The sequence below is a fragment of the Haematobia irritans genome, chromosome 5, assembly GCF_050003625.1.
Source record: "Haematobia irritans isolate KBUSLIRL chromosome 5, ASM5000362v1, whole genome shotgun sequence".
Classification (NCBI taxonomy): Eukaryota; Metazoa; Arthropoda; class Insecta; order Diptera; family Muscidae; genus Haematobia; species Haematobia irritans.
In genome coordinates this window covers 5279274-5306508 of record NC_134401.1, presented here as the reverse complement: position 1 = coordinate 5306508, position 27235 = coordinate 5279274, and the positions used below count along the sequence as shown (strand labels likewise).

Here is a 27235-nt window from a genome sequence, read left to right as displayed (position 1 = left end):
TGATTTTTATATTTTTACGGCGTATAAAATTCATTTTGATCAAAATAAAAAGTTGTTGGTTCAATTTGGGCTAGCACATAGAACGCCACCGTGGTGCAATAGTTTGCATACCCGCCTTGCATACTCAGGGTCGTGGGTTTTGAACCCAAACCAACCAAACACCACAAAGTTTTTCAGCGGTGGATTATCCCCTCTCGGATTCGGCTATAAAAAGTAGGTCCCTTGTCATTGAGCTAAACATAGAATCGGGCAGCACTCAGTGATACGAAAGAAGTTCACCACTGTTGTATCACAATGGACTGAATAGTTGAAGTGAACCTGAAATATCGGGCTGCCACTATACCTAATCTAACTAGGATGCTTTCACCATATTTGAACGACCATTAAGAATTTTTTGAATCAATTGAAATCGTAAGAACTCGAATCAGCGTTATCATGTTTTCTATATAAAACTCCCAAATAAATGTATAGCTCTACACATTACACTCGAAATCCACTTTTTTCGAGATTTGAAATCTCTTTTTATTAGGCAAATGTCAGTTGAAAACTAGATAAAGTAGATTTTGGAAGTGAATGTTTATTGGTTGAATTTGAAGATTTTAATTTTTATTTATTTTTTTTTTTAATTGGATAGTTGGGTGGAATATTTTCGAATTGAAAAAACAAATAAAATATTTTAATTAAAAAAAAAAAAAAAAAAAAACATAAAAATTTTTATAACTACTGTGCATCTACGAAAAATAAATGAAAGAGCGCAAGCGCGTTGATAAATTTTCAGTTTTTTTTTTTAAACAAAAACGTTTTGCTTTTAATTAAATACAAAGATCGTTGGTTAGCTCACCGGTCGCTTTAGACTTTTATATGCGTTAATACTGCTGCTGCTGCTGCCGCTACTATTGCTGATGAGAGCAATGTTGGAATATTGTTGTCTGTCTACTATACTGACGGTTTGTTTGTGTGGTATGTTTGTTGTTACTCATATTTTTTATATTTATTTCAATAACTTTTTGCACGATCTGTTTTAAAAATCAGTCACTAAATGTACGCGCCAGAAGTAACAACGCTTTTCAAATAGACATAGCGCGAATTTGTCACAATACAATGACAATACGAATTTAAAAAAGATACGAATTTAAAGCAAATAATGTTGTATCAATTTCCTTAATAAAAAAATAACAAAAATAAAAACAACAAATATTCGTATTCTATCTGCTACCGGAACTATATTAATACTATTTGAATACAACAATAAATCACGACTCTTTGCTTCTGGTGAAAATGTGTAATTTTGGTGGGAAGCCGACTCCTTTTCCAATGATATATTAACATAAATTAAATAATAAACAAAGTGTAAACAATTTACGAAACAAAAAGAGGATTTCAAATCTATGAAAATTTTATAGAATATAAAAACAAGAATTTTTAAGTGCTAATATTATTTGAAAGTAACACGAATTAAGTGATTTATTTTTGTGTTTAATTTACAATATCAACAAATAAATTTCTTGTTACCCTCAAGTTAATGAGAATAACTCAACGCTACTTTTTCATAAAGAGAATTAAGATAATTTCACCTCAAAAATAAGGTAATTAGTTAAAAAGTTTTTGCTGATTTTTGTTCTAACACAATAAAAAAACCGGTATCATCAAAAACTCACATACAATCCTGTTAAATGAATTCAAATAAAGATTCTTTTGTTTCATCCAACCAATTAGCACTGCTAATAAAACAAAAGTGCATAAATTTATATGTGTGGTTAGCTGACTTGTCGGCGAGTAACATAAAAATTTGATTTTGTCATTCTCGGTCAAAATGCTGAGTAGTGGATTTGCAAAAAATATAATAATATATTATATAAGAAGCTTTGAACAGAAACATAGTTCATAACACCAGTTGATTAAATTTTCCAAAAATTAATGAAAATCTCTTAATAATTATTATTTTAAAGTTCATGGGAGTACATAAAATTGGTAATGTAGAATACTGTGAAATATTTAAAAAACTAAAAAGTTTTAGTATTTAAAATTACCATGATTTGGTCCTTATGCTAATTTTTCCTCCAATAAGTTAAGTATTTTTTTCTACCAAAGAGGAAATTTCTCCAAATTTTTTCTACGGTTAAGAAAATTCATAACTAACTAAAACTAATATAAATTTAATTCTAATAAACTTGAGGATTTTTAAGTTGTCCAGCTGATCCAACCAAGTTCCATTAAAAGTGAAAGGTGCGCCGGGTCTATAAACGGCACTGATGCCCAAGCTGGTCTATGTCTCAATGTTGCTAAGACGTAAAAGTAGGTTGGAGTGACTGATACCCATTGCACATGTGATTGCATTGTATTATTTCGTTAAATCTTTCTTGCAATAATTATTCCCAGCAAAAAAAAATTGGAAGTTCTTCTAAAGGCACAGCTTTAAAAGCACTTTCAAAAATGTTCTCCCAATGATCTTATTTATTTGAACTACACAGGAAGTTATTTTAATTCAAATTTTTATAACATGCTGTTTTCATATTTTCAATGAGTAATTTAATTTTTTTTTTGTTTCAAATAGATTAAAAATAGAGTAAGAATTAATAAAATTGAACAAATTATTAAAATTTTGTCCATAAAAATGCTTAATCCATGCTAGAAAAAATGAGAATTTTTTGAAATATTTGAGGTCAGACTTGTCGAACAAAGGATGCATTAAAAATCATAAAAATATACAAAATTATTTGTTTGGCAAAATATAAGAAATTTTTTAAATTTACATCCTAAACACTGAATTCGGATCACACCTTAAGAATTGAAGCAAATTCAGTGCAACGGCTGTGAAAATGGTGGACATCCACCCTATGACAAGCCCATGTTAAATGCATCGCTTTTGCATCACTTCCGTATCCAAAAAGCATATTTTCACTACATTTTTGGCGATGATTTTTTTGCTGGGATTAAAATATACGTAAGTCATCTTAGGCAAAATAATTCACGGTTTATAAAGGCTCAACTAATCTAGTAGTCCATGGAAATAATGGTTTATACAAATCACGATCATAACTCATAAAAAAATTTGAGCCTCTTATAACCTGGGTTAGAATCGATGACTACACCCTCAAAAACTCGCTTCATGTTCTAAACATATTTTGCAAGAAGAACGTATATTTCTGCATATTGCCGAATCTTTAGAAGTTTTGTTTTAATCTAAACATACAATATTTTTGGGAAGCACTTAGCATAATTTCTTCCCAAATAAGATTGTGTTTTTACTCAAACTATGAATATTAATATTTTTCCATCGAATTTTAACGACAAATACATTATTTGTAAATTTAAGCTAGTGCACTGAAAAAAAGCATGTCCGGTTCCAAAGATTTTGTCTTTACTTTAACATTTGGTATTGATTCCGAGCCAAAGAAGCGGAGGATACAAGGATACTTTTAAGACACAATTCTCTTTTAAATTTGGCTTTTGTGTACTTTTCGTTTTTTTCAGCTTTTTTCTTCATATGCTATCAAAGTCTTTAAAAACGAATTAACGACAACTTTATTTTCCAAATTCAGACTCGACTTCCAGTATAAATGATGATATGTTTCAAGTAAAAATGCCTTTATAATAAGATGTTGAAAAACATGTCCTATTTTTGAACGAATTTTTGCTTTGTAGTCAAGATGCAAAAAGACAACAAATTTAAAGTCAATTTCATTAATTTTAAAGAATTTTTCTGAATTATTAAAGTCAAGTTGACCTTAGCCCAACATTTTTTTCTTTCATGTTATGCTACCCATTTTTGAGTCAAATCACTTAATTATAAGGACAACACGACTTCATTGAAAAGTTTATCGAATTTTGGACAAATAAAAAAAACTTTATATTAGAGAAATGCGTCTTATACGCTAAGGACATGAAATCTTTGGCCTCAAGACAATATTTTTTTCAGTGTGGATTCATTTCCACTGAAATGTATTGCACATTGGGACAAAAGTATCATTTTGCTATTGATCTCTGTGTATACTACCCAACAAAAACATTGTTATAAAGGCAAACTTAGAGCCAATGTAGTCCACATTTCCATACAAAGGATAATGAATTTAATCCTCTTGGTAATTTTAATTTTCTTGGAAAATTTTCATAAACATTTTCGTTTGGGTAAATAATGAGCTTTTCTCTCCCACATAATGTGTTTTTAATTTCTTCCATAGAGAATTGTTTTACCTTTGGCAACTGTAATTATTTTGTTTCGCTTCTGGCTATGAATGATTTTTTTTTTTAGTTTTATTTGCGATCATGAAAACAAAAAAGTCGCTAAATAAAATACAATAGTCATTTGGGAAATGGAAAAAATAAAAACAACTCACATATATGTAATTTAAATACCAAAAAACAAAGTTCGTCATTTGAGAAATAAATAAGCTATATAGAATAAAAAGAAATTTACAAACCTAGCATTATATTTAATTTCTACTGCGCATTTTAAATGATTGTACATATCAATTTTAATTGAGCGCTGCAGAAAAAAACGTGAACCCTCCATAAGGAGCTACATTTTAGAATTTTATAACTAAAATATATCAAAAATGGCCACACGATATAGATAATTTGATGCCTTTACCAATTTCAAGAAATGGTTTAAATATTACAAACAATTTATTTAAAACAATACATTAGTTCACGTACTAAAATTAAGTAAAATTGTTTTTTTTTTTTTTTTTTGCTGTTCAGTATCGGACTTTATATGATAAGAACCTATATCATATAAAGCATATACAAAACAACACTGAAAAAAGTTTTCCCGGTTCCAAAGATTTTGTCTTTATACTAATAATTTTGGTATTGATTCCGAACAAAAAAAAACGGAGAATTGAAGTAAGGATACCTTTAAGACACAATTGTCTTTAAATTTGAGTTTTGCGTACTTAATACTAGGAAATAAATTTGAATTTATTTGTTTTTTCTTTCACCTTAAATTTCCAAATTCAGAATCGTCTTCAAGTAGAAATTGTGCTATGTTCCAGTAAAAAATGTCTTTAAAATAAAGAGTTCAAAAACATATCCGATTTTTTAAGGCTTTTTTGACCTTCAAATGAATTTAAGGCGATTTCATAAATTTTTAAGAATTTTTATTAAAGCCAAGTTGACCTTAGGCCAACAAACTTTACCTTCATGTTAAGAAATCAATTTTTAAGACGAATCACTTAAATCTAAGGTTAAAAAACTTCTTTGAAAAGTTTATCGACTTTAGTACAAAAATAAAAGCTTTACAACAGAAAAACTAAGCAAAATCCGCTTTCCTATTTTAAGGATAAGAAATCTTTGGCCTGACGACAATATTTTGTTTTCAGTGCTCGTTGCCGAAACTTTGGTTAAATCTATTGGCAATATTTAGCCCTATGCTAGAGTTTACCGGCATTTTCATTGTAAAAGTAGTGTTAATATCTAGGAAATATATGGAGAAGAAAAAGTCGTTGTCAAAACAAACAAAAAAAAGATGAGACCTAAATAAATTTAGGAACCATACAAACATATAAATAAAAACAAGTGACTCACTATATTAACGTTTCCAGAAAATATTTAGAACATGACTTTCATCATTTTTTTTGGAAATCAAAGTGATTTGAAATTAAACTCTTAGGAATGTACATGTTTTTCATCGGTTAAAATTTTTAACATTTGTCGTTTTTCTTTTTACCGTAGAAGTATTTTTATACAAAATGATGTAGGTACACCTAAAACTACACATTATGCATTTACGTATTTGCAAACTTGCACTTTTTTTTATTTTAAATTTAGCATTGATAGTAACGTTGTTAAAAATGACACTGAAGATATGAAAAGATTCACAGCTGCTACTAGCAGCTACATGCAGTCATTGCAGTAGGTAGCGGATATAAGCACATCTCACATAAGAACAAGTATATACGGCCGTAAGTTCGGCCAGGCCGAATCTTATGTACCCTCCACCATGGATTGCCTAGTAACTTATACTAAAGACTGTCATCCACAATCGATGGGTTGCGGTAACACTTGACGATGGCAAGGTATCTTAAAACTTCCTAACACCATCTTCTAAATTGTAAGTTAGTCCATACGTGGTACACTAAAAAAAGCATGGCCGGTTCCATAGATTTTGTCTTTACTTTAAAAATTTTGGTATTGATTCCGAGCCAAAGAAGCGGAGAATATAAGTAAGGATACTTTTAAGACACAATTCTCTTTTAAATTTGGGTTTTGTGTACTTGATTCTTCTAGGAAGCAAATTTTAATTTTTCGTTTTTTTCTTCATATGCTATCAAAGTCCTTTAAAAACGAGTTAACGACAACTTTTTTTCAAATTAAGACTCGACTTCCAGTAGAAATTATGGTATCTTTACAGTAAAAAACGTCTTTAAAATAAAGTGTTTAAAAACATGTCCTATATTTGACCGATTTTTTGCTTTGCAAAAAGACAAATTTAATGACAATTTCATCAAATTTAAAGAATTTTTCTGAACTATTACAGACAAGTTGACCTTAGCCCAAACATTTTTTCTTTCATGTTATGATACCCATTTATAAGTGAAATCGCTTAATTATAAGGATAATATGACGTCATTCAAAAGTTTATCGGCTTTTGGACAAGGAAAAAACTTTATATTAGAGAAATGCGTCTTCTAAGCTAAGCAAATTTTGCATTCGTATTTTAAAGACATGAAATCTTTGACCTCACGACAATATTTTTATCAGTGTATATATTAAACTGAAAAAAGGCCGATTAAATACCTATATAATTCAGTTTGACAAAATTTTCTATAGAAATAAAATTTTAACAAAATTTTCTATAGAAATAAAATTTTGACAAAATTTTCTATAGTAATAACATTTTGACAAAATTTTCTATAGAAATAAAATGTTGAGAAAATTTTCTATAGAAATAAAATATTTTGACAAATTTTCTATAGAAATAAAATTTTGACAAAATTTTCTATAGAAATAAAATTTTGAGAAAATTTTCTATAGAAATAACATTTTGACAAAATTTTCTATGGAAATAAAATATTTTGACAAAATTTTCTATAAACATAAAATTTTGACAAAACTTTCCATAAAATAAAATTTTGACAAAATTTTGCATAGAAATAAAATTTTAAGAAAATTTTCTATAGAAATAAAATTTTAACAAAATTTTCTATAGAAATAAAATTTTAACAAAATTTTCTATAGAAATAAAATTTTGACAACATTTTCTATAGAAATAAAATTTTGACAAAATTTTCTATAGAAATAAAATTATGACAAAATTTTCTATAGAAATAAAATTTTGACAAAATTTTCTATAGAAATAAAATTATGACAAAATTTTCTATAGAAATAAAATTTTGACAAAATTTTCTATAGAAATAAAATGTTGGTAGATTATTTTGCTTCGAGTGGCAACCATGATTATGAACCGATATGGACAAATTTTTCGGCTATATATAACTATAACGCGATATGGACAAATTTTTGGCATGGTTGTTAGCGGCCACATACTAGAACAATGTACCAAACTTCAACCGAATCCTCCAAGAGCCTCCGGAGGTCAAATCTGGGGATCGGTTTATATGGGAGCTATATATAATTATGGACCGATATGGACCAATTTTTGAATGGTTGTTAGAGACCATATACTAACGCCACGTACCAAATTTCAACCGAATCGGATAAATTTTACTCCTTCAAGAAGCTCCAGATGTCAAATCTGGGGATCGGTTTATATGGGGGCTATATATAATTATGGACCGATATGGACCAATTTTTGAATGGTTGTTAGAGACCATATACTAATGCCACGTACCAAATTTCAACCGAATAGGATAAATTTTGCTCCTTCAAGAGGCTCCAGATATCAAATCTGGGGATCGGTTTATATGGGGGCTATATATAATTATGAACCGATATGGAACAATTTTTGCATGGTTGTTAAAGACCACATACTAACACCACGTACCAAGTTTCAACCGGATCGGCTGAAATTTGCTTCTCTAAGGGGCTCCGCAATCCAAATCTGGGGGTCGGTTTATATGGGGGCTATACGTAAAAGTGGTCCGATATGGCCCATTTGCAATACCATCCGACCTACATCAATAACAACTACTTATGTCAAGTTTCAAGTCGATAGCTTGTTTCGTTCGGAAGTTAGCGTGATTTCAGCAGACATGCTTAGATCGACTCAGAATTTCACCACGACCCAGAATATATATACTTTATGAGGTCTTAAAGCAATATTTCGATGTGTTACAAACGGAATGACAAAGTTAATATACCCCCTATGGTGGAGGGTATAAAAATATGCATATAAGAAAGTTAATAAAAACATCTACTTGCTTTTTCTTAAGAACAAGGATTATCTATAAGAAAAAAAACGCATATAAGAAACAAAAAGTGTGTGTTTTTCCGAGTTTCTGATATCCGTTACCTACTGTACTAATATTTAATATCATTTAAAAGTTTATTTCTCCAAAAGCGTTTTAACCACATATATTAAACACCACTTATAGCGAAGTTTAACAAAACCGAAATACTCTGAAATATCGCCAACATAACTGAAAAAATGATTTGGTGTTTCTTCCCAATCATAAATTGTTTACAATATTTTTTTCAGCGTGAAGAAAACATAAAATATAATGAGGTCATCTGAACAGCTACACTTGGCTTTATAAAATATTTTGATGCTCAAGAGACATACGCATCTAAAATGATTACCGAAATTTCACCAATTTCATCCAGAGAAGAAAAAAAAGAAAACCAAACCGACAAGCTTAAGGTACAACATAAGACCTATGTTATGAAATGAGAGTTGGCAAAATGATATAAAAAATTGCCGGCTTTTCTTTATAGCTTTTTTCTGTTTTGTAATTTCCCTCGAAAGAAGTAAAAAAATCGCATTTACGCGCACGTGAAAATAATATAGGGTTTGGGAATACATTACACCCATGAAGCATAATGTATTCCTATACATCTGAATGTTATTATGGCAATGTTGTTTCCTCCTTCACGCTGCACCGGATCATGATAATGTTGAACCAAATATGAAAACGGCATCAATGAATGTCTGACTCAAAGATTCAAGGAATTTTGGTTTTGTAAGACATCAGGGCGGGTGGTATCAATTGCTTGGTATGGCACAATACATGGAAACTTGTTTTCTTCAATTTGTCTTCTTTTGAGATTGATTGTTATGCGTACTCGCTCTGCAGTTAATGAAACTTACTGAAATTATGGTAAAACTCTCTTTAGCGGAGGAAACTACAAAAGTATTTCAGTGGATAAATTCCCAAGGGTTTCCAATGAAATAAAATACAGAAAAAGCATTTGTTTGTAGACCCAAATCGACTTTCATTTGAAAATAGAAGTAAAAATTAGCTCCTTTACACTGAAAAAAAGCATGCTCGGTTCCAATGATTTTGGTATTGATTCCGAGCCAAAGAAGCGAAGAATTGAAGTAAGGATACTTTTAGGACACAATTCTCTTTTAAGTTTGAGTTTTGCGTACATGATACTAGGAAACAAATTTTAAAAATTAATTAAAATTCAAAAAAAAAAAAATTAAATCGTTGTTGTTGTAACAGCTTGTTATGTGGTTTCATCCATTTTATATTAGGTGTTTAGGTACATCAGCTTGTGTCCAGATCAAGAAACTCTGCAACAAGGATGAGATGTGTCCGGAGTGATCTTGTGGTGAGTCGAGTAGGTTTGGCACGGCAAGCGAAAAGGCGGTGGGCGACCTCCGAGAACAGGATTAACCTTGTAACGTGTTAATAAAATCGTCTTTAAATTTGTTGATTTTTTGTTTCTTGACTACAAAGCAAAAACACTCTTAAAAATAGGATTGGTTTTATAGACGTTTTTTACTTGAAACTAGAAGTTAAGTCTGAAATTTTAAATTCATGTTGTCATTAACACGTTTTCAAAGGACTTTGATAGCACATTAAAGAAAAATACAACGAATAAATTAAAATTTGTTTCCTAGAACCTAGTAGGCAAAAATCAAATTTAAAAGAGAATTGTGTCTTAAAATTATCTTTAATTCTCCGATTAGTTGGCTATCAAATTCATTAGATAAAAGACAAAATCTTTGGAACTGGGCATGTTTTTTCACTGTGGGTATTTCATATTTTTCAAAATTTGACAAATTATGAATACAATTTGTGAACTATACTGTTTTTGCTATCGATATCACTTTAAATCGATTTGGTTATTCATTTTTGAACTGGTGTAAATTGTTCATGAGTCAAGATACTTAAAACAAATGTCAATAAATTAAGCCGGGATGATCGCTTATTAACAAAACGATTATAAATATCAGTGCAAACATGTCTATAATTTTTAACACTATTTGTTAAAATTTAAATTATTTTCAGGCAATGTCATTGATTTTAACGAGTAATTGAAATTTTCTCACATATTAGTTGTGATTAAACCAGTTTTTGTGGATATCTATACATATAATGGATAAGGTTAATTACTTCTAAATGAATTGCACAAATTAATGTTTTTGAAATATGCAAATGACTGTAACTGTAATTCATAGAAAGTGATTGATAAAATTCGGTTGCTTCCTATCATTTCGAATGCATTAATTATTTCTCATGTTCCGGTAATTGGAACATTTTAATTGTCCTGGTTAAATTGGTTATTTTAAATAACAAAATGAATGTGATGTAAATCCCACTAGCAGACAAATTCAAGTTCATTAACTTAAGGTTCAAGTAAACTCTTTCCAGTCCAGCCAAATGACATTGTTAAATTGGTAGCAAAACGAATCAAAAACGCAGTATTCATATTGATCAAATCATTAGTGGCTTATTTTCCGTATAACATTGCACAAAATATATATTTTCTATTCCTTAGTAAACTTGACGAACTGGTGTGTGGTAACCAAAGCATTATTTCCAAGCCTATGGTATGGCTGGGAGTATGATCACGGTTGCCACAGTTGGTAGAATTATACCAAAAATGGTAGATTTTTTACTGTTTGGTAGATTGGTAGAATTCTTGATGTTTTGGTAGATTTTGCAAATTATTCCTCCACAACTAAGAGGTACTTTTCTATACAAATAAAATTTGGACAAAATTTTCTATAGAAATAAAATTTGGACAAAATTTTCTATAGAAATAAAATTTGGACAAAATTTTCTATAGAAATAAAATTTGGACAAAATTTTCTATAGAAATAAAATTTTGCCAAATTCTCTGTAGAAAAAAAATTTGGACAAAATTTTCTATAGAAATAAAATGTGGACAAAATTTCCTATAGAAATTAAACTTGGACAAAATTTTCTATAGAAATAAAATGTTGACAAAATTTTCTACAGAAATGAAATTTTGACAAAATTCTCTATAGAATACAATTTTGACTAAATTTTCTATAGAAATAAAATGTTGACAAAATATTCTATAGAAAAATTTTCTATAGAAATGCAATTTTGACAAAATTCTCTATAGAATACAATTTTGACTAAATTTTCTATAGAAATAAAATTTTGACAAAATTTTCTATAGAAATGAAATTTTGACACAATTCTCTATAGAATACAATTTTGACTAAATTTTCTATAGAAATAAAATGTTGACAAAATATTCTATAGAAAAAATTTCTATAGAAATGCAATTTTGACAAAATTCTCTATAGAATACTATTTTGACTAAATTTTCTATAGAAATAAAATTTTGACAAAATTTTCTATAGAAATGAAATTTTGACAAAATTCTCTATAGAATAAAATTTTGACTAAATTTTCTATAGAAATGAAATTTTGACAAAATTTTCTATAGAAATAGAAATGTTGACAAAATATTCTATAGAAATAAAATTTGGACAACATTTTCTATAGAAATAAAATTTTGATAAAATTTTCTATAGAAATAAAATTTTGACAAAATTTTCTATAGAAATAAAATTTTGACAAAAATTTCTATAGAAATAAAATTTGGACAAAATTCTCTATAGAAATAAAATTTTGACAAAATTTTCTATTGAAATAAAATTTTGGCACAATTTTCTATAGAAATAATGTTTTTTCTATAGATATAAGATTTTTTTGTTTGGTAGTTTTTTTAGTAAAATTTTCTCCAAATTTTGGTAGATTATTTTGGTATCGAGTGGAAACTGTGAGTATGATACAAGTGCTTTTAATAAGAAATTTTCAACGCACTCGGAAGAATTTATCGATACCGCCTGCCTTGATTTGTTTAGATCCTTGCAATCGAATGTAAGCTAGTGGCAACAACTTTCTTTATCTACCCATTTTAGTTCTAGGAATTTAAAATCTTTTTTATGGCCAATACTTTTTATAATATAATTTACTGTGGTTTGTACAACATTTAATTGTTCTATATGTTGTTGTTATTGGCAGTTAGTGAAATTAACAATTTAATGATTTATTATCGAAACAGCCGACCAATAATAAGATATACTCACATACACTCTCATATAAGTAAGTATTTAAACAAAAACGAGACCAAAATGACTTAACTGAATAATGTATACACTCGACTCAGAAGTATGCCAATACTTCATTGCGACTATCTTTCTTCGATATGGCTGCGTATGTAGTGGTAGTTGTGATTTGTTTCTGTATTTCAATTAATCGAATGAAACAACAAAACAATCGATTAAAATTTTCATTCACGCCAAAGGCGCTTAATTCAATTTTTGGTATGATCAGTTAATGTTAGTCAATCAATAAGAACGGTTGACTTTCGTTATAAGGTTTGGTCGATTTGTGTCTTGAAATTGAAATCAGTGTAAATATTTAAATCGCGTGGATAAATTAATAAAATTACGTAAATACAGAGACTAAATATCCAAGGTAATAATACCTCAATGATGTGTGTTTGTGTGAATGTAACCAACACAATTTCATTAAAAGGATATTTTATTAAAAAAACATTTATCAAAGTGTAATGTGTATAATTGGAAAAAATAACTGCCAATTTCGAAAATAAATAAATATTGGATCATTTTAAAATGGAATGAAAAATGTTGCTGTAGTTTATAAGATGTATTTTCCAAACATTGTCATTTATTTAAATTTAATTCTAAATTACATATTAAATGATCCAAAAATAAAACAAGTAAAAATATAAAATTTCCCAAATTAGGTGCAACATTCTCGACAGTGATTGCAAAGTATGAAGGACAATGTCATAAATAAAGGATATAGAACCACTCACAATATTAACAATTAACAATAACTTTGGAATGAAACTATCATTTGGGCGAAAATACAATGAGGGAAAAATTGGTGTAATACCAAGGCAACATATATATTTTTTTGAAACGAAATCGCCCTAAATTAATTTTGTGGCAAATGTGCAATACAAACATGTTGTTAAATTGATGCTAAATGCAATGTATGTTTATTGCAAAAAAAAAAAACATATTTTGTCTTAGTTTATTTTTAAAAATTATAAGAAATTTTCCATCCTAAGTATGTCTTCAAAAATTTTATGCACTAAACGTGGGTATAAATTTCAATAGCCATATAAATAAGTTTAATGCTAACTAAAGCAAATTAAATTTTTGGTACAATTTGGTGGTAATGATATGGCGCCAATAATTTTTTCCTTCATTTTGGGTTTCTTTTACTTTTAAAAGAAGAAAGAATTTCGTAAATGGTACACTGAAAAAAATATTTACCTGATATTAAAGGTTACGCAACCCAAATTTTAGGATGTGCAATTTAAAAAATATTAAGGACAAATTAAAATAATGCAAATTTAATTAAATTAAAGTTTATTATCTTCGCTTCAAATTTTTTTTTCATTAAATTTAGTACGCAAAATTTTGGAAATTTGCGTCCCTCCGTTAAAGTCGCATGTCTTTAAACAAAATTTCCTTAAAGTAAAGAAACACATTTTTGATTTGAAGAAATCGTCCATAAATTAACTGAAATATTGAATCTTTAATTTAAGATAAAAACGCTTCGAGTATAGGCTAAGACTTATTTTGAGGATTTAGCATCTTCGGTTTAAAGTTTTTTTTTTTTGGTATTAAGAAATCGCTGTTTACTTTGAAGTAGTCATTATAATTTGAATAATAATAATATTATTAATATTAATAATATTATTAGTATATTAATTAGCTTTATTAATATACTGCGAAAGGGGAATGAAAATTCGATAAATGATTTTTGCATACTAATTTAATTTTATTGATCCTAGATGTCTTTCTTTTAAAGAAGCCGCATCTTTGGCTCGGAGTCAATACCAAAATCCTTAAGGGAAGGTCAAAATCTTTGGATCCAAGTAAACTTTTTTTGAGTGTAGACATCAACGATTTCTTTGATTTTCTTACTTCTCATCAATCGACTCCATGGCGTGCCCAGGAATTTTGGAAATAGCCAGAAGTGAAACGTATCTAAATCGGGTGAAGACAGTGGTGACCGAACGATATTGGTTACATTTTTGGTTTGAATGTTCGTTCACGAAGAATAAATTCATTAAGTCAGAAAAATCAAAAAATGCACTCTTGGTCGTTTGGTAAACACAAGTGTAAATAAAATACTGATAATGACTTTGACATGAAATTTTAGTCCAGATGTCTTTAAGAGTCCTGAACTACTTTTTCCCCCCCATAGTACACACAAAAAAAAAAATTCTGATTCAATCACGAAATTAATTGATCCAATTAATTTTTTAATTGAAATGTCTTCAATCACAGAAATGATAGTATCAATTAAAAAATTAATTGGAGGTCAATTAAAAAATTAATTGATCCAATTAAAAAATTAATTGATACCATTAATTTTTGTGATTGATTTTTGTATCAATTAAAAAATTTGTTGAATCAATTAAATTTTTAATTTAATATTTTTTAAAACTCAATTAAAATTTTAATTGGAAAATTTTTAATGACATTTTTTTCTGTGTATATGTGCTTAAAAATATTAAAATGAAAAAAAATCTGCTTAATTTCTAACCCACCTAAATATCTGCTATGTAAAAAATTAAAAATGTACTGGTTTTTTGACAAATTCGATGTTATCCGTTTTGTTTTGAAAATTATTTTAAGAATATATTTGCATATTTGTTTTTTTTTTAAGAATTTTAGTATAACTGAAAATAAAATTTCGTAGCGGCACTTAAAAAGGTAAAGATATGGGACATGTGTCCTTAATACATTTACGAATTTGATGTTCTAAGATATAAGTTATACAATATTTGTTATTAAGAATGACTAAATTTTGACTGTTAATGTTTTTAAGTTTATTGAGAAAGATATCTCACAAGTAGAGTTAAGCCAAAAAAATCAATTCAAATAAGATTTCTTCCTTGGAAAAGAAATCGCGAATAGTTTACTTGGACAAATTTATAAATTGCTCCTTTCATTTACTACTTACCCTACATGCTAAAGGGTGATTCTTTTGAGGTTAGGATTTTCATGCATTAGTATTTGACAGATCACGTGGGATTTCAGACATGGTGTCAAAGAGAAAGATGCTCAGTATGCTTTGACATTTCATCATGAATAGACTTACTAACGAGCAACGCTTGCAAATCATTGAATTTTATTACCAAAATCAGTGGCAGAAAATCCGCTTTTTTATCGACAAATTTTGTTCAGCGATGAGGCTCATTTCTGGTTGAATGGCTACGTAAATAAGCAAAATTGCCGCATTTGGAGTGAAGAGCAACCAGAAGCCGTTCAAGAACTGCCCATGCATCCCGAAAAATGCACTGTTTGGTGTGGTTTGTACGCTGGTGGAATCATTGGACCGTATTTTTTCAAAGATGCTGTTGGACGCAACGTTACGGTGAATGGCGATCGCTATCGTTCGATGCTAACAAACTTTTTGTTGCCAAAAATGGAAGAACTGAACTTGGTTGACATGTGGTTTCAACGAGATGGCGCTACATGCCACACAGCTCGCGATTCTATGGCCATTTTGAGGGAAAACTTCGGAGAACAATTCATCTCAAGAAATGGACCGGTAAGTTGGCCACCAAGATCATGCGATTTGACGCCTTTAGACTATTTTTTGTGGGGCTACGTCAAGTCTAAAGTCTACAGAAATAAGCCAGCAACTATTCCAGCTTTGGAAGACAACATTTCCGAAGAAATTCGGGCTATTCCGGCCGAAATGCTCGAAAAAGTTGCCCAAAATTGGACTTTCCGAATGGACCACCTAAGACGCAGCCGCGGTCAACATTTAAATGAAATTATCTTCAAAAAGTAAATGTCATGGACCAATCTAACGTTTCAAATAAAGAACCGATGAGATTTTGCAAATTTTATGCGTTTTTTTTTTTAAAAAAGTTATCAAGCTCTTAATAAATCACCCTTTATAAGTTAATACATTTTATTAATTAGTTGTTTGCAAACCATTTCATTTGATTTCAAGTGTTTTGTCGCTCGTCAAGATTCAATTGCTATGGCTATCTATGATGACATAAACATTGCTAGAGTAATGCATAATCTCTCTAGAAGTTGATTTTTTAAAGTTGCTTATGGTCGTTAGCCTTGATAAAGCTCCCATGTTGCTTCATTGAATATATATTTAATATGCAAGGCTATGAACTTCGAATATACATATACGAGGGGTCCAAATAGGGGTCAATGTCTGAAATTGGATACTATTTTTATATTGACATTAGATGGTTCAACGAACCCAAAAATTTAGCATTCATACATGGATTATCTCCTTTATAACGTCTTCGGAAGATGTTATATGTCTAAACGTAAGCTTGAGATGCGTTAGCAATCTTTAACTGTCAAATATACAAAATGGATCTACACTCGAAGAAATTTGTAAAAAATATTACCCCATTTTTCCCAATTAAAATTGGATTCTAAAAAAAATGAATTAAAAATTTAATTGTCTCAACAATTTTTTTTAACTGATATAAAATTCACTCAGAGAAATAAATAGTATCATTCAATTAAATTTTTAAGTGGATCAATTAATTGTTTAATTGGCGTTGGTGATTGATACTATCATGTTTGTTATTGAAGAAGTCTCAATTAAAACTTAATTAGATCAATTAAATTCGTCATTGAAAACAAAGAATATTTGTTTCTGTCTATAGTAGCAACTAAACAAGCAGCAGCTAAAGTACCACTATTTATCTGCTAAAAACACGTAAATAATATTTCAGTATAGAAATATTTAAACAATGAAATAATAATAATGAAAATAATAAAAAATATATATTAAGTTTAAAAACTATATCCTCCTTTTAACTCCACATACATGTCTTTAACTTTTTTATACAAACAAGTCGCCGGTTTCTAATCAGCGAATAGGGACAATTTAATTTTGCATTAATTTGAGAAAAATTACAATTTGTCAGAAAATACAAAACATTTTATAAATATGTATATTATTTACTTCTTCTACCAATTTTCTTTATTTTCGGCAAAAACTGAAACATATAAATAAAAAAATAAATAGTCGAGTTTCCAAAATAGCAGACAATGTTTACAATTTCAGAATTCTTTGACTGTGTTTTCATCAGATATTTTGCTGTTTTGAAAAATTTTTTCTAGTGTGTCTACTAGCAAATTTCTTTGGTTGTATATATTCTATACCAAATGAGCCCTTTGATCGCTTTAGTCTTCTATAGGTAGTGGTGGATGCGGATTGTACCTTATGAAACGGCGCTGAAATTCGCTCGGATTGCGCTTAAACAGCGTTCAACACTTTACATGGAATAGTCTCATGGTTGCCCTATTCTCCAGCGTGAACAAACACGGCACCCATTGCTTAGACAGCTTAAAATACTGATGCTAGTTTTTGTCACATAGAAGACATAGTTCTCCAATCCCTGCCAACATTTTTTGAATTTGACGGCACTTCTGAGAATCTCCACCACATGGAAAACAATCGTATACGACATCCAATACTCGTCGGAAAAGCGCCGTCACCATTGAGAAGTTGTACCACGACAAGTTACTACAAAAAAAGTATCGTACGAGTGCAATTATTAGGTGCCTTTTCAGATAAATTTAGAACGACGCCAATAAGAGCCTCTTCAAACTATCAGAAAAAGTGTATTTTGAGATAGTTGTTAAAGAATCATAGTGGTCAAGTAAAACACGATTGTTTAGATTTTTATTAATTTGATTAACCATTTATAAATTCTTATAAACATAAAATTTATACGACTATCACATCACATTTAACATACTTTTTTGCATTAATAATAGGTTAGGTTAGGTTATGTGGCAGCCCGATGTATCAGGCTCACTTAGACTATTCAGTCCATTGTGATACCACAGTGGTGAATAGAATTAGAAGGATGTTGAGTTACAAGTGGCAAGTTACATGTTGCAGCGTCTATCAGCCAGTGTTTTTATTCTCGACGGAGGCAGCGTGTCTGGGAAAAATAACTGAAGAACTAGCACTCACTATCACATATAGAAAGTCGAGTATTGTTCACCAATATATCTTTCATAATTTTAAGCGAAATAAATATGTTTTCAGAACTTCACTTTCATTTTTATTTGAATAAATTATAATCTAGTTGCGCTTGGTGTTTCACAAAATATAAAATGGCTCTTGTAACAACAGTGATGGCAAAATACTTTCATGTACATTTCGTACTTTTTGATACGTTTCCCCATCACAGTTGGCGATTGTTGTAGTGTCACTTACGAATCTGTGGTTGCGATGAGGATGAAATGAAACTATGAAATGCTGGCAGGCATATTGTTTATCTGACAAAAACTTATTATTGATAAAAATTCGAGGGTTTTTGTAAGATTTTTAGATTGAATCAAGGGCCGTTTTATACTAAGGAGGTCGTTGGATTAAGGAGCTAAAATAGCAGTGTTTTCTTGTAACCAGGAAACTTTTCCTCCACTAAAATTATGACGCATATGACCGAACTTTATCAAATATATATTAATCCCTATTAATATATTGTATTACAAGAGTTGTCAATTTCCAACGCTATCAATGGTCATTTACTGCACTTCCATTAAATAATACCCGAATCATGTGCTAAATGCATTGTCTTATCGGGCTAACAAGCAATCTAATAGTTATTGATAACTTTGGTGTGCAAAGAACAATTTCACGGTTCACAATTCATAAATTTGATAAATGCACCACCTTACAACCATGGCAAAACCTGCGTTGTTATCTATTTACAATTCGCACTTCTTCTGGTGCATGTAATAAAAACCAAATAATTTCTTCTGTCACATGTATATTTTTATGGATCCTCATATAATCATAAAACAAGCACTCATGGTTTTGGCATGAGACCTTAAATAAACCAACGTGGAGGAAAAACAAATTAGAACATAAATAAAAAGACCACCACACATTAAAAAATTGGTATAAATAATGATAAACAATTTTTTGGTATTTTATGATGATTTGTGGTATCGGCAATATATATTTTGACATTTTCGTCATGTCGATTGTATCGACAAGAATCTAAATAATTTCTAAAAATATATGGTTTTATTGCATGGCTAAGAGTAGTATATGCCCAAAAATTATGTATTAGCGATAAGTACAATAAGTCTATGACATTGTTGTGGAGGTCTTGATATGATCAAGGCTGTGAAACTATTCGATGTATTAATATTTTAGGGAACCCATTGTATCTTTATTAAATCAAGGATAAATATATTATATTTACATTTACATGACAATAGTATATTTATAAACTTTGTATAGTTCGTTGATTAAATATTGGTATTTAATCAACGAACGGATTAAGGCGTTTGTATGTAATTTCGAGTTTTAAAAAATAGCAGAAAATGTTTTTTACTTCAATAAAAAGTGACTACGTCGCTTTTTCAGCAAACCTTCTGCTGTTTTAACAGATTTTTTTCGGTGTGATTAAATAAAATATGATTACTGAAATAACCATAATAAGTTAACCCTGGAGAGTCATCCTTATTTTTTGTACACTAACGTCATCTTTCGTCATTTTGACTAGGGCTTATTTCAAGACGGTATAATTTGCATTGTGAGCAAAAATGAGAACCAAAATTGTTTTTATTTTTAATTAGTATAAAACAAAAACTCATAAAATGATTGAATTGGTATAACTTAAATTTATCGTTTCCCTCCCAATCGACTAAAATGCATTTTAGATCGAAAATGAAGTGACTCGTCGTAATTTTGACGAAAGATGACTGACTGTTGTCCTAAACAGAAGTCATTTCATTTCAGAACTCGGGACAACTATTTAACCCTCCGATAGATGGTCAGGTCCCTGTGGAAGTTTTTGACTTTATTATTATTTCATAACTCTGTATTATACCCGATCTCAATTAGTACAATAAGTAATAAACCATCATAACTGAGATCATATAAAAAAAAGGTTTATGCATGAATAAAAGTCTAAAAAGTCCACAGGGACCTTACCACCTATCGGAGGGTTAAAATATTGCACATGAAAATCATATCAAAAAATCATGTTTTGAAACAAAAAAAATGAAGAATCATTGACAAAAACAATTTGTTAAAGTATGTATAATTAATCATTTGGTATTAAATACAAAAACAAAAATTTATATTTTAAATTAATTTGTGCACACCTCCAAAATTATTTACTACATAATGAACCTACAACAATTATCAGAATAACAGACTAATTTGTCTTATTTTTTTCTTTTTCTTTCATATTACCTGCCCCACCAATATTATAGATGTCAATGGATACGACATCAAAAGAGAAATCAACTTCGGTTGCCACTTTAAGTGATTTTCATTCAAGGTATATATAAAAAATGATAAATATTATGGAATTTATGAAGAATTGGTCTTATGCATTGTATCATATTTTTCTTTAGAACAAATCTTACTGAAAAAGGCCAACAAATCGATGAATATGACCCATTTGCAAATCGTGATCAAGAAAATGGATCGTCAACTGGCGGAGCATTGGCCCATTTGTTAAAATCTTCCTTGGGTACAGGTATTTTGGCTATGCCTTTAGCCTTCTATAATGCTGGTCTTATATTTGGATTAATTGGAACTCTAGTCATTGGTTTCTTATGTACCTACTGTGTACATATTCTGGTGAGTAGAAATAACAGAAAACTAGAAAATGGTTAATTTTTAGAACATTTTCCGTTTTTCTATATAACAAACAGTAACTTTTTGATAATTTTTCAATTTTACTAATAGACTTTTGTACTACTACTACTACTAGTCGATATTCGCCATCCCAAACTATTAAAATTAATAAAAAAATACAATGGGACAATCATTTTAAAAAATATCAAAGAAAATTTTAAAAAAGGGTAACTGGTTTCTGCAGCAGGTTTTAAACAGATCTTTCATCTAAGTCGGCAAATATAACTCTCTTATTGAGCCTTACAACTAAGGTATAGTCTTACATTGTTTTGTACTTTAAAGTAATTTGAGGTGAAACCACTTAGAGAAGCTTTGAAACACTCAGAATATCTCCAGCATTACTGAGATGTCGAAATCCACCACTGAAAAAAAAACTTGAATTGAACCCATGACCCCGTATTTAGCCGACATTTTCAAGGAGTTAATGCATTTAAAAAACTTTGCATATACTGCTTGCAGTACGGGGTCATGGGTTCAATTCCAGTTGTTTTTCGAAAAAGTTTTTCAGTGGTGGATTTCGCCATTTCAATAATGCTGGAGACATTCTGAGTGTTTCAAAGCTTCTCTAAGTGGTTTCACCGTAATGTGGAACGCCGTTCGAACTCGACTATAAAAAGGAGGTCCCTTGTCATTGAGCTAAACATACAATCGGGCAGCACTCAGTGATATGAGAAAAGTTCACCACTGTGGTATCATAATGGACTGAATAGTCTAAGTGAGCCTAACAATAAATCGGGCTGCCACTTTATCCTAACCTATCACAATGGACTGAATAGCCTAAATGAGCCTGAAATAGGGAAATCCAAAATAGGAGAAAATGTTTGCTATTTCAGCAAACCGTGACTACTTTCAAATTTTCAGCAGACTTTCTGCTGTTTTATCAGATCCACTAAAAAAATTATATGGGTGTATTTACAACTATTTTAGGTAGATAACAGCAACAAAAATGTTTTCTTATTGAATTTTGGTGCTTCTAACCATAAGAATAGTAAACAGAGACAATTTGAATTAAAGCAAACCCACCTGGAATCAGTTTGAGATATCCTCAGATTTTGTTCATTTTAAAATGAAATAATGATCTAGTCAACGACTACTATTTATATAATGTGTTTTCTTTGGTGTAACTCTCATCAGCAGTATTCTAATAATAGGCTTTAACATATAAAGGCGATTTTTTAAAATATCTTTTTTTTTTTAATGTGAAAAGCAAGTTTTGCAATCTATCTGACAAATAACAATCTTTTCGATGATGTACACAGTCTCACACAAGTTTACATACGGTTAAAAAATGTATATTTTCTTTAAATAATAAAATTTTAAAAAATATACATATATATCCTTTAGTTTTAGTAAATTATTTTGAAAAACAAAGTATTTGTAAATTTTCAAGAAGATATTTTTGGTGTGGATTATAAACAACAACAAGAAACAGGTTTAGTTAAGAGGTAAAAAACTCAAGCGTATGTAAACTTGTGTGAGACTGTGTATATTAAAAAAAAATACCCTGTGTTTTTATTAATTACTATGAGCAAACTCTCTAAATGAAATTTGTTCTTTGTTGTGATACAAGTGTAATTCTCATACCAACAAACCAAGCTGCAAACACTGCATGACGTATTAGGTGTGAATTAAATCTGTGAAATATATCTGATTGATAACATATTAATTAAATGAGTTTAACAATAAAAGTAGTTCAAGGTTTTACTACCCCAACATATGTCAATAACACTTACAAATTATTAAATATTTTTACAAATTGTTGGTTTATTCAATTTTGTATGTAACGGACCCAGACTTTATATCATTCTTGTATAAATGTAGGGTACATCGAATACACATTTCTCAAAATACTTGTGTTTTCAAAAATCAGATTATGTTGTTTGTTAAATGATGAGGCACTGTCGCCTCTTATCATATAAATTGACTTCGATTTATATTGAATTTGATAGCCACCACCATTTCGTACAAACTGGGTTATTAGCCATCGGTATGTTTATGTCATTAACTGCTATCTACTATTAAACTGTATTATTGTTATGGACATATATCGACAACAGCAAATAAAAATAATTATCTGAGAATTTAGAAAATAATTGCAAACAATTCCTTTGGATATTTGATTTTATTATTTGTTGATTTTATTATTTTAGGTCAGAACTTCACACGACATTTGCAAAGATGCCAAAGTTCCATATTTAGGTTTTGCCGAAACTGCAGAGAAGGTTTTCGAATATGGACCCAAACCTTTACGGCCATGGTCTAATTTTGCCAAGTGAGTACTCTTTGAATGTGCAACCATCAGATAATAATAATTGCTTTACGATTGCAGACAATTTGTCGATGGATCTCTTATGGCGACATATTATGCAGCAGCCTGTGTGTACATTGTTTTTATTGCAACATCCTTCCATGATGTGATCAATTATGATCTTGATATAAATTGGGATGTTCGAATTTACATTGCGCTAACATTGATACCATGTCTTTTTATCGGACAAATAAGGAATCTTAAATGGCTGGGTAAGTTGGTCTCAAATAGGCCTGTCACCCGATATAAATCCCGTCCCGAAAATCCCAGGATTTCGGGACGGGATTTATCCCGAATCCCGGGATTTTTTATTTTAAATCCCGGGATTTTTCGGGATCCCGAAGAACTAATTCGAATTTGTTTAATTGATGAGTTTTTAGCATTATTTATTAATAAATTGGAGTGTGTCATTCAGTACAAACGGTCCTTAGATTTCATACACGACAAATTGAGTTAATAAACATTTATGGTACACCTTGAATAAGAAGATATTATACATGAGGTATACTATAAAAAGCACAATTTCATCAAAAATCGAACTAAACGATAAGGTCCTCCTTTGAACAATGAGTTCTTGTGAAATGGAATTTGTGCCACATAAAATAAAAAGCAATGATAAAAGGTCCGTTAAGAATATGGCAAGATCGCGTTTATTTCATAAAAAATTGGATGCCTTGATATTTTTAAGAAGTTACTTAAAACAATGAAGTACAAAAGGGTTAACACAGTGTACGAAAATAGACATAATCTAATTAAATTCCTTAAAATGTTTTGCTGAGTAAGAAAGCGATATGAAATTGGGTTATAAATTATTTTTGTCCTAATTTGGTTTTTCTTTTCTTCATATTGTTCAGTTGGGCTAAGTGTTCGTTAAGTATGATAGCAATTTGTTATTGGTTTTTAATTAACTCTTATTTTCTTTTTTGTTAATAAAATTGAATTACAAAAATTTTTGGCCGTACATTGTTATTGCATAAAATATTTAAAGAATCCCGAAAATGAATGAATGAATGAATTTAAGATCCCGAAAAAAATCCCGGAAAATCCCGGGATCCCGCGATTCTATATTTTGAAATCCCGAATCCCGGGATTTATAAAAATCGATCCCGAATGACAGTTCTAGTCTCAAACTATAGTTAGTATTTGTATGTTACGTTCAGAAGATCAAAATAGTATTATCAAACCAATTTGCTAGGGACATTTAAATTGTGATCGAAAATATTCCGAGACATGAATTGCAATTCAATGGCTGTTTCATGTGTTCAAAAACAAAATTTTTCTGGTGGAGAGAAACCATCAGTAGGATACATATTTGAAATCCCGAATCCCGGGATTTATAAAAATCGATCCCGACTGACAGTTCTAGTCTCAAACAATAGTTAGTATTTGTATGTTATGTTCAGAAGATCAAAATAGTATTATCAAACCAATTTGCTAGGGACATTTAAATTGTGATCGAAAATATTCCGAGACATGAATTGCAATTCAATGGCTGTTTCATGTGTTCAAAAACAAAATTTTTCTGGTGGAGAGAAACCATCAGTAGGATACATATGCAATTAATGACCCATATTTCCACTGGTATTCTTGGACATACATGGTCAAAATAGTCCATTTACGTAGAAATTAGCGTTCTATTTTCAATTAAAGATTGATCCATTTGAATAAAGTCCAATCACAAACGTCAAAATTTACATTGCGCGATTACGTTTTCTCTGGGAAACCTCTTTAGGTCTATATATCAAAAGACATCCTTTCAAAATCGCCTACAATTAAAAAAAAATCATATAATTCACATTATGCTCGAAAACTACAAAAAGCAGATTTGAAATCCCCTTTTTATAAGGAAAATGACAAGTGAAATCTACTTAAAGTGGATTTTGGAAGTGTAATGTGTATGAGGTATAAAAATAAATAAATAAAAAAATATTTAATAATCTAATATTTGTTAGAAATCGAGTTTTTAACCTCCTAAACGTCTATAATATACACTTTTTTGTTCACATTGCAATCCCAATTATGGCTTGATATATAAATAGAAATCAAATGCACCAACAAATCATCTTCTAGGTGAAATCGAAGTAAATAATTATAAAATGTTTCTTTTTTCCTTTTTATTTCAGTTCCATTTTCCGCCCTGGCTAACCTCTTCATTGTGATAACTTTTGGTATTACCTTGTACTATATGTTCAATGTACCTTTGGATTTCAGTGACAAACCATATGTTGCTAAAGCCTCTCAAATACCACTCTTCTTTGCGACTGTCATCTTTGCAATGGAAGGCATTGGTGTAGTTATGCCTGTAGAAAATTCAATGAAAAAACCTCAACAATTTTTGGGATGTCCTGGTGTTTTGAATACGGCAATGATAACAGTTGTATCACTTTATGCCATTATTGGTTTCTTTGGTTATATTCGTTATGGTTCCGAAGTTAGAGGCAGTATTACATTGAATTTACCCGATGGTGCCCCGTAAGTATTGTTATTTAATTTACAAGTTAACACTATGAAAAAAATACCACAGTGAAAAAATACTACAGAATTGGTGATTATTATTAGTCTTTGTTATTATTTATTTCATTAATTAATTAATTATTAATTAAATAATTAATTAATCTTTTGTCTTATTTTAATATATATTTTTTTAATTTCCTTCAGTTTGGCTGATTCTGCGAAATTATTAATGGCCATTGCCATTTTATTCACCTATGGCTTGCAATTTTACGTGCCCAATGACATTCTATGGAAGAAAATCAATCACAAATTCGATCCCAAAAATCACAATAGAACTCAAATCCTTTTAAGAACTGGCATTATTTTAATTAGTGGTGGTGTAGCTGCTGCCATACCAAATTTGGAACCATTCATCAGTTTAGTGGGTGCTGTGTTCTTCTCATTACTTGGTAAGACAAACTATAAAATATTGAGGATGAAGTGAAGTAAAATTGTAACTTTTGTTTCAGGCATTTTTGTGCCCAGCTTTGTGGAAACAGTTTATTTATGGCCCAATATGGGATTTGCTAAATGGAAACTAATCAAGAATGTAGTCCTAATGGTACTAGCCATTGGTGCTTTGATAGCTGGTGCTACCGTTAGTATTGAAGAAATCATCGATTTGTACAAATGATCACTACCTACCTAGCTACCCACAACAAAACTACTATCACTACACATAACCACCAACCCGCATAATACAATCACTTCTACTAGTATACAATTTTAATGGTCACCTTTGGGGAATAGTTTGTTTTTCACTACTTTCCCAAAGTTGGACTGGACAACCAGTATCTTCTTTTTTGTCTTCCTTTTGTTATAATTTGTAAATGTAAAGTATTTTTTAACTGTTGTGACACTTAATTATTATCTAAATATTTATTAGACGTATTATTACTAATTATAATCATGTAAAAAAGACAATTGTATTAACATTCCATTAGTTGTAATTGAGGAGCTTTCTGTTGATGTGTGCAATTTAATAGACTGCCCTTGTAAATTGATATTATTTAATAGTTTCTTTGGTTGTTTTAAGATTTTGTACGTATCTATTGTATGTTTGTTACCACTTACAGTATGTACGAGTCGTGACCATATTTTGTACTTAATAGAAACATTTACTTAGATTAAGATTTTAGAAATAGAAAAACTATCGATTATGATATAAGGATAAACAAAAATTAAATTTGACGAAAATTTTTTACAAAAAAAAAAATGGAAAATACAGAAAATCAAACGAGAAGTATGACAACAAATAGTGTTTTTTCTTTGCATTTTACAAAACTGGAAACTAAAGTTCATACAAAGACTATGAATATTTCAAGGATAAAATAGACAATTATGGCAATGTTTTGCTTACTTTCATCGACACGAATTAAAGAGGTCATAAGAA

The 27235-nt window shown here is 29.8% G+C and overlaps 1 protein-coding gene across 2 annotated transcripts; it reads left to right on the top strand.

Annotated features, from left to right (window-relative positions):
* The first annotated feature begins 1468 nt into the window (after positions 1–1468).
* Positions 1469–27098, top strand: LOC142237545 (proton-coupled amino acid transporter-like protein acs). Of its 2 annotated transcripts, none has more exons than XM_075308910.1 (8): positions 1469–1586; positions 20612–20679; positions 20756–20984; positions 23192–23313; positions 23371–23561; positions 25473–25821; positions 26008–26252; positions 26313–27098. In XM_075308910.1, the coding sequence occupies exons 2-8, from the start codon at positions 20612–20614 to the stop codon at positions 26474–26476; spliced, it is 1368 nt and encodes a 455-aa protein (XP_075165025.1). In that variant the 5' UTR covers positions 1469–1586; the 3' UTR covers positions 26477–27098. The 2 variants fall into 2 exon arrangements, with proteins under 2 accessions (XP_075165025.1, XP_075165024.1); XM_075308909.1 differs by lacking the exon at positions 1469–1586 and adding an exon at positions 12652–12809.
* Positions 27099–27235: the final 137 nt, after the last annotated feature.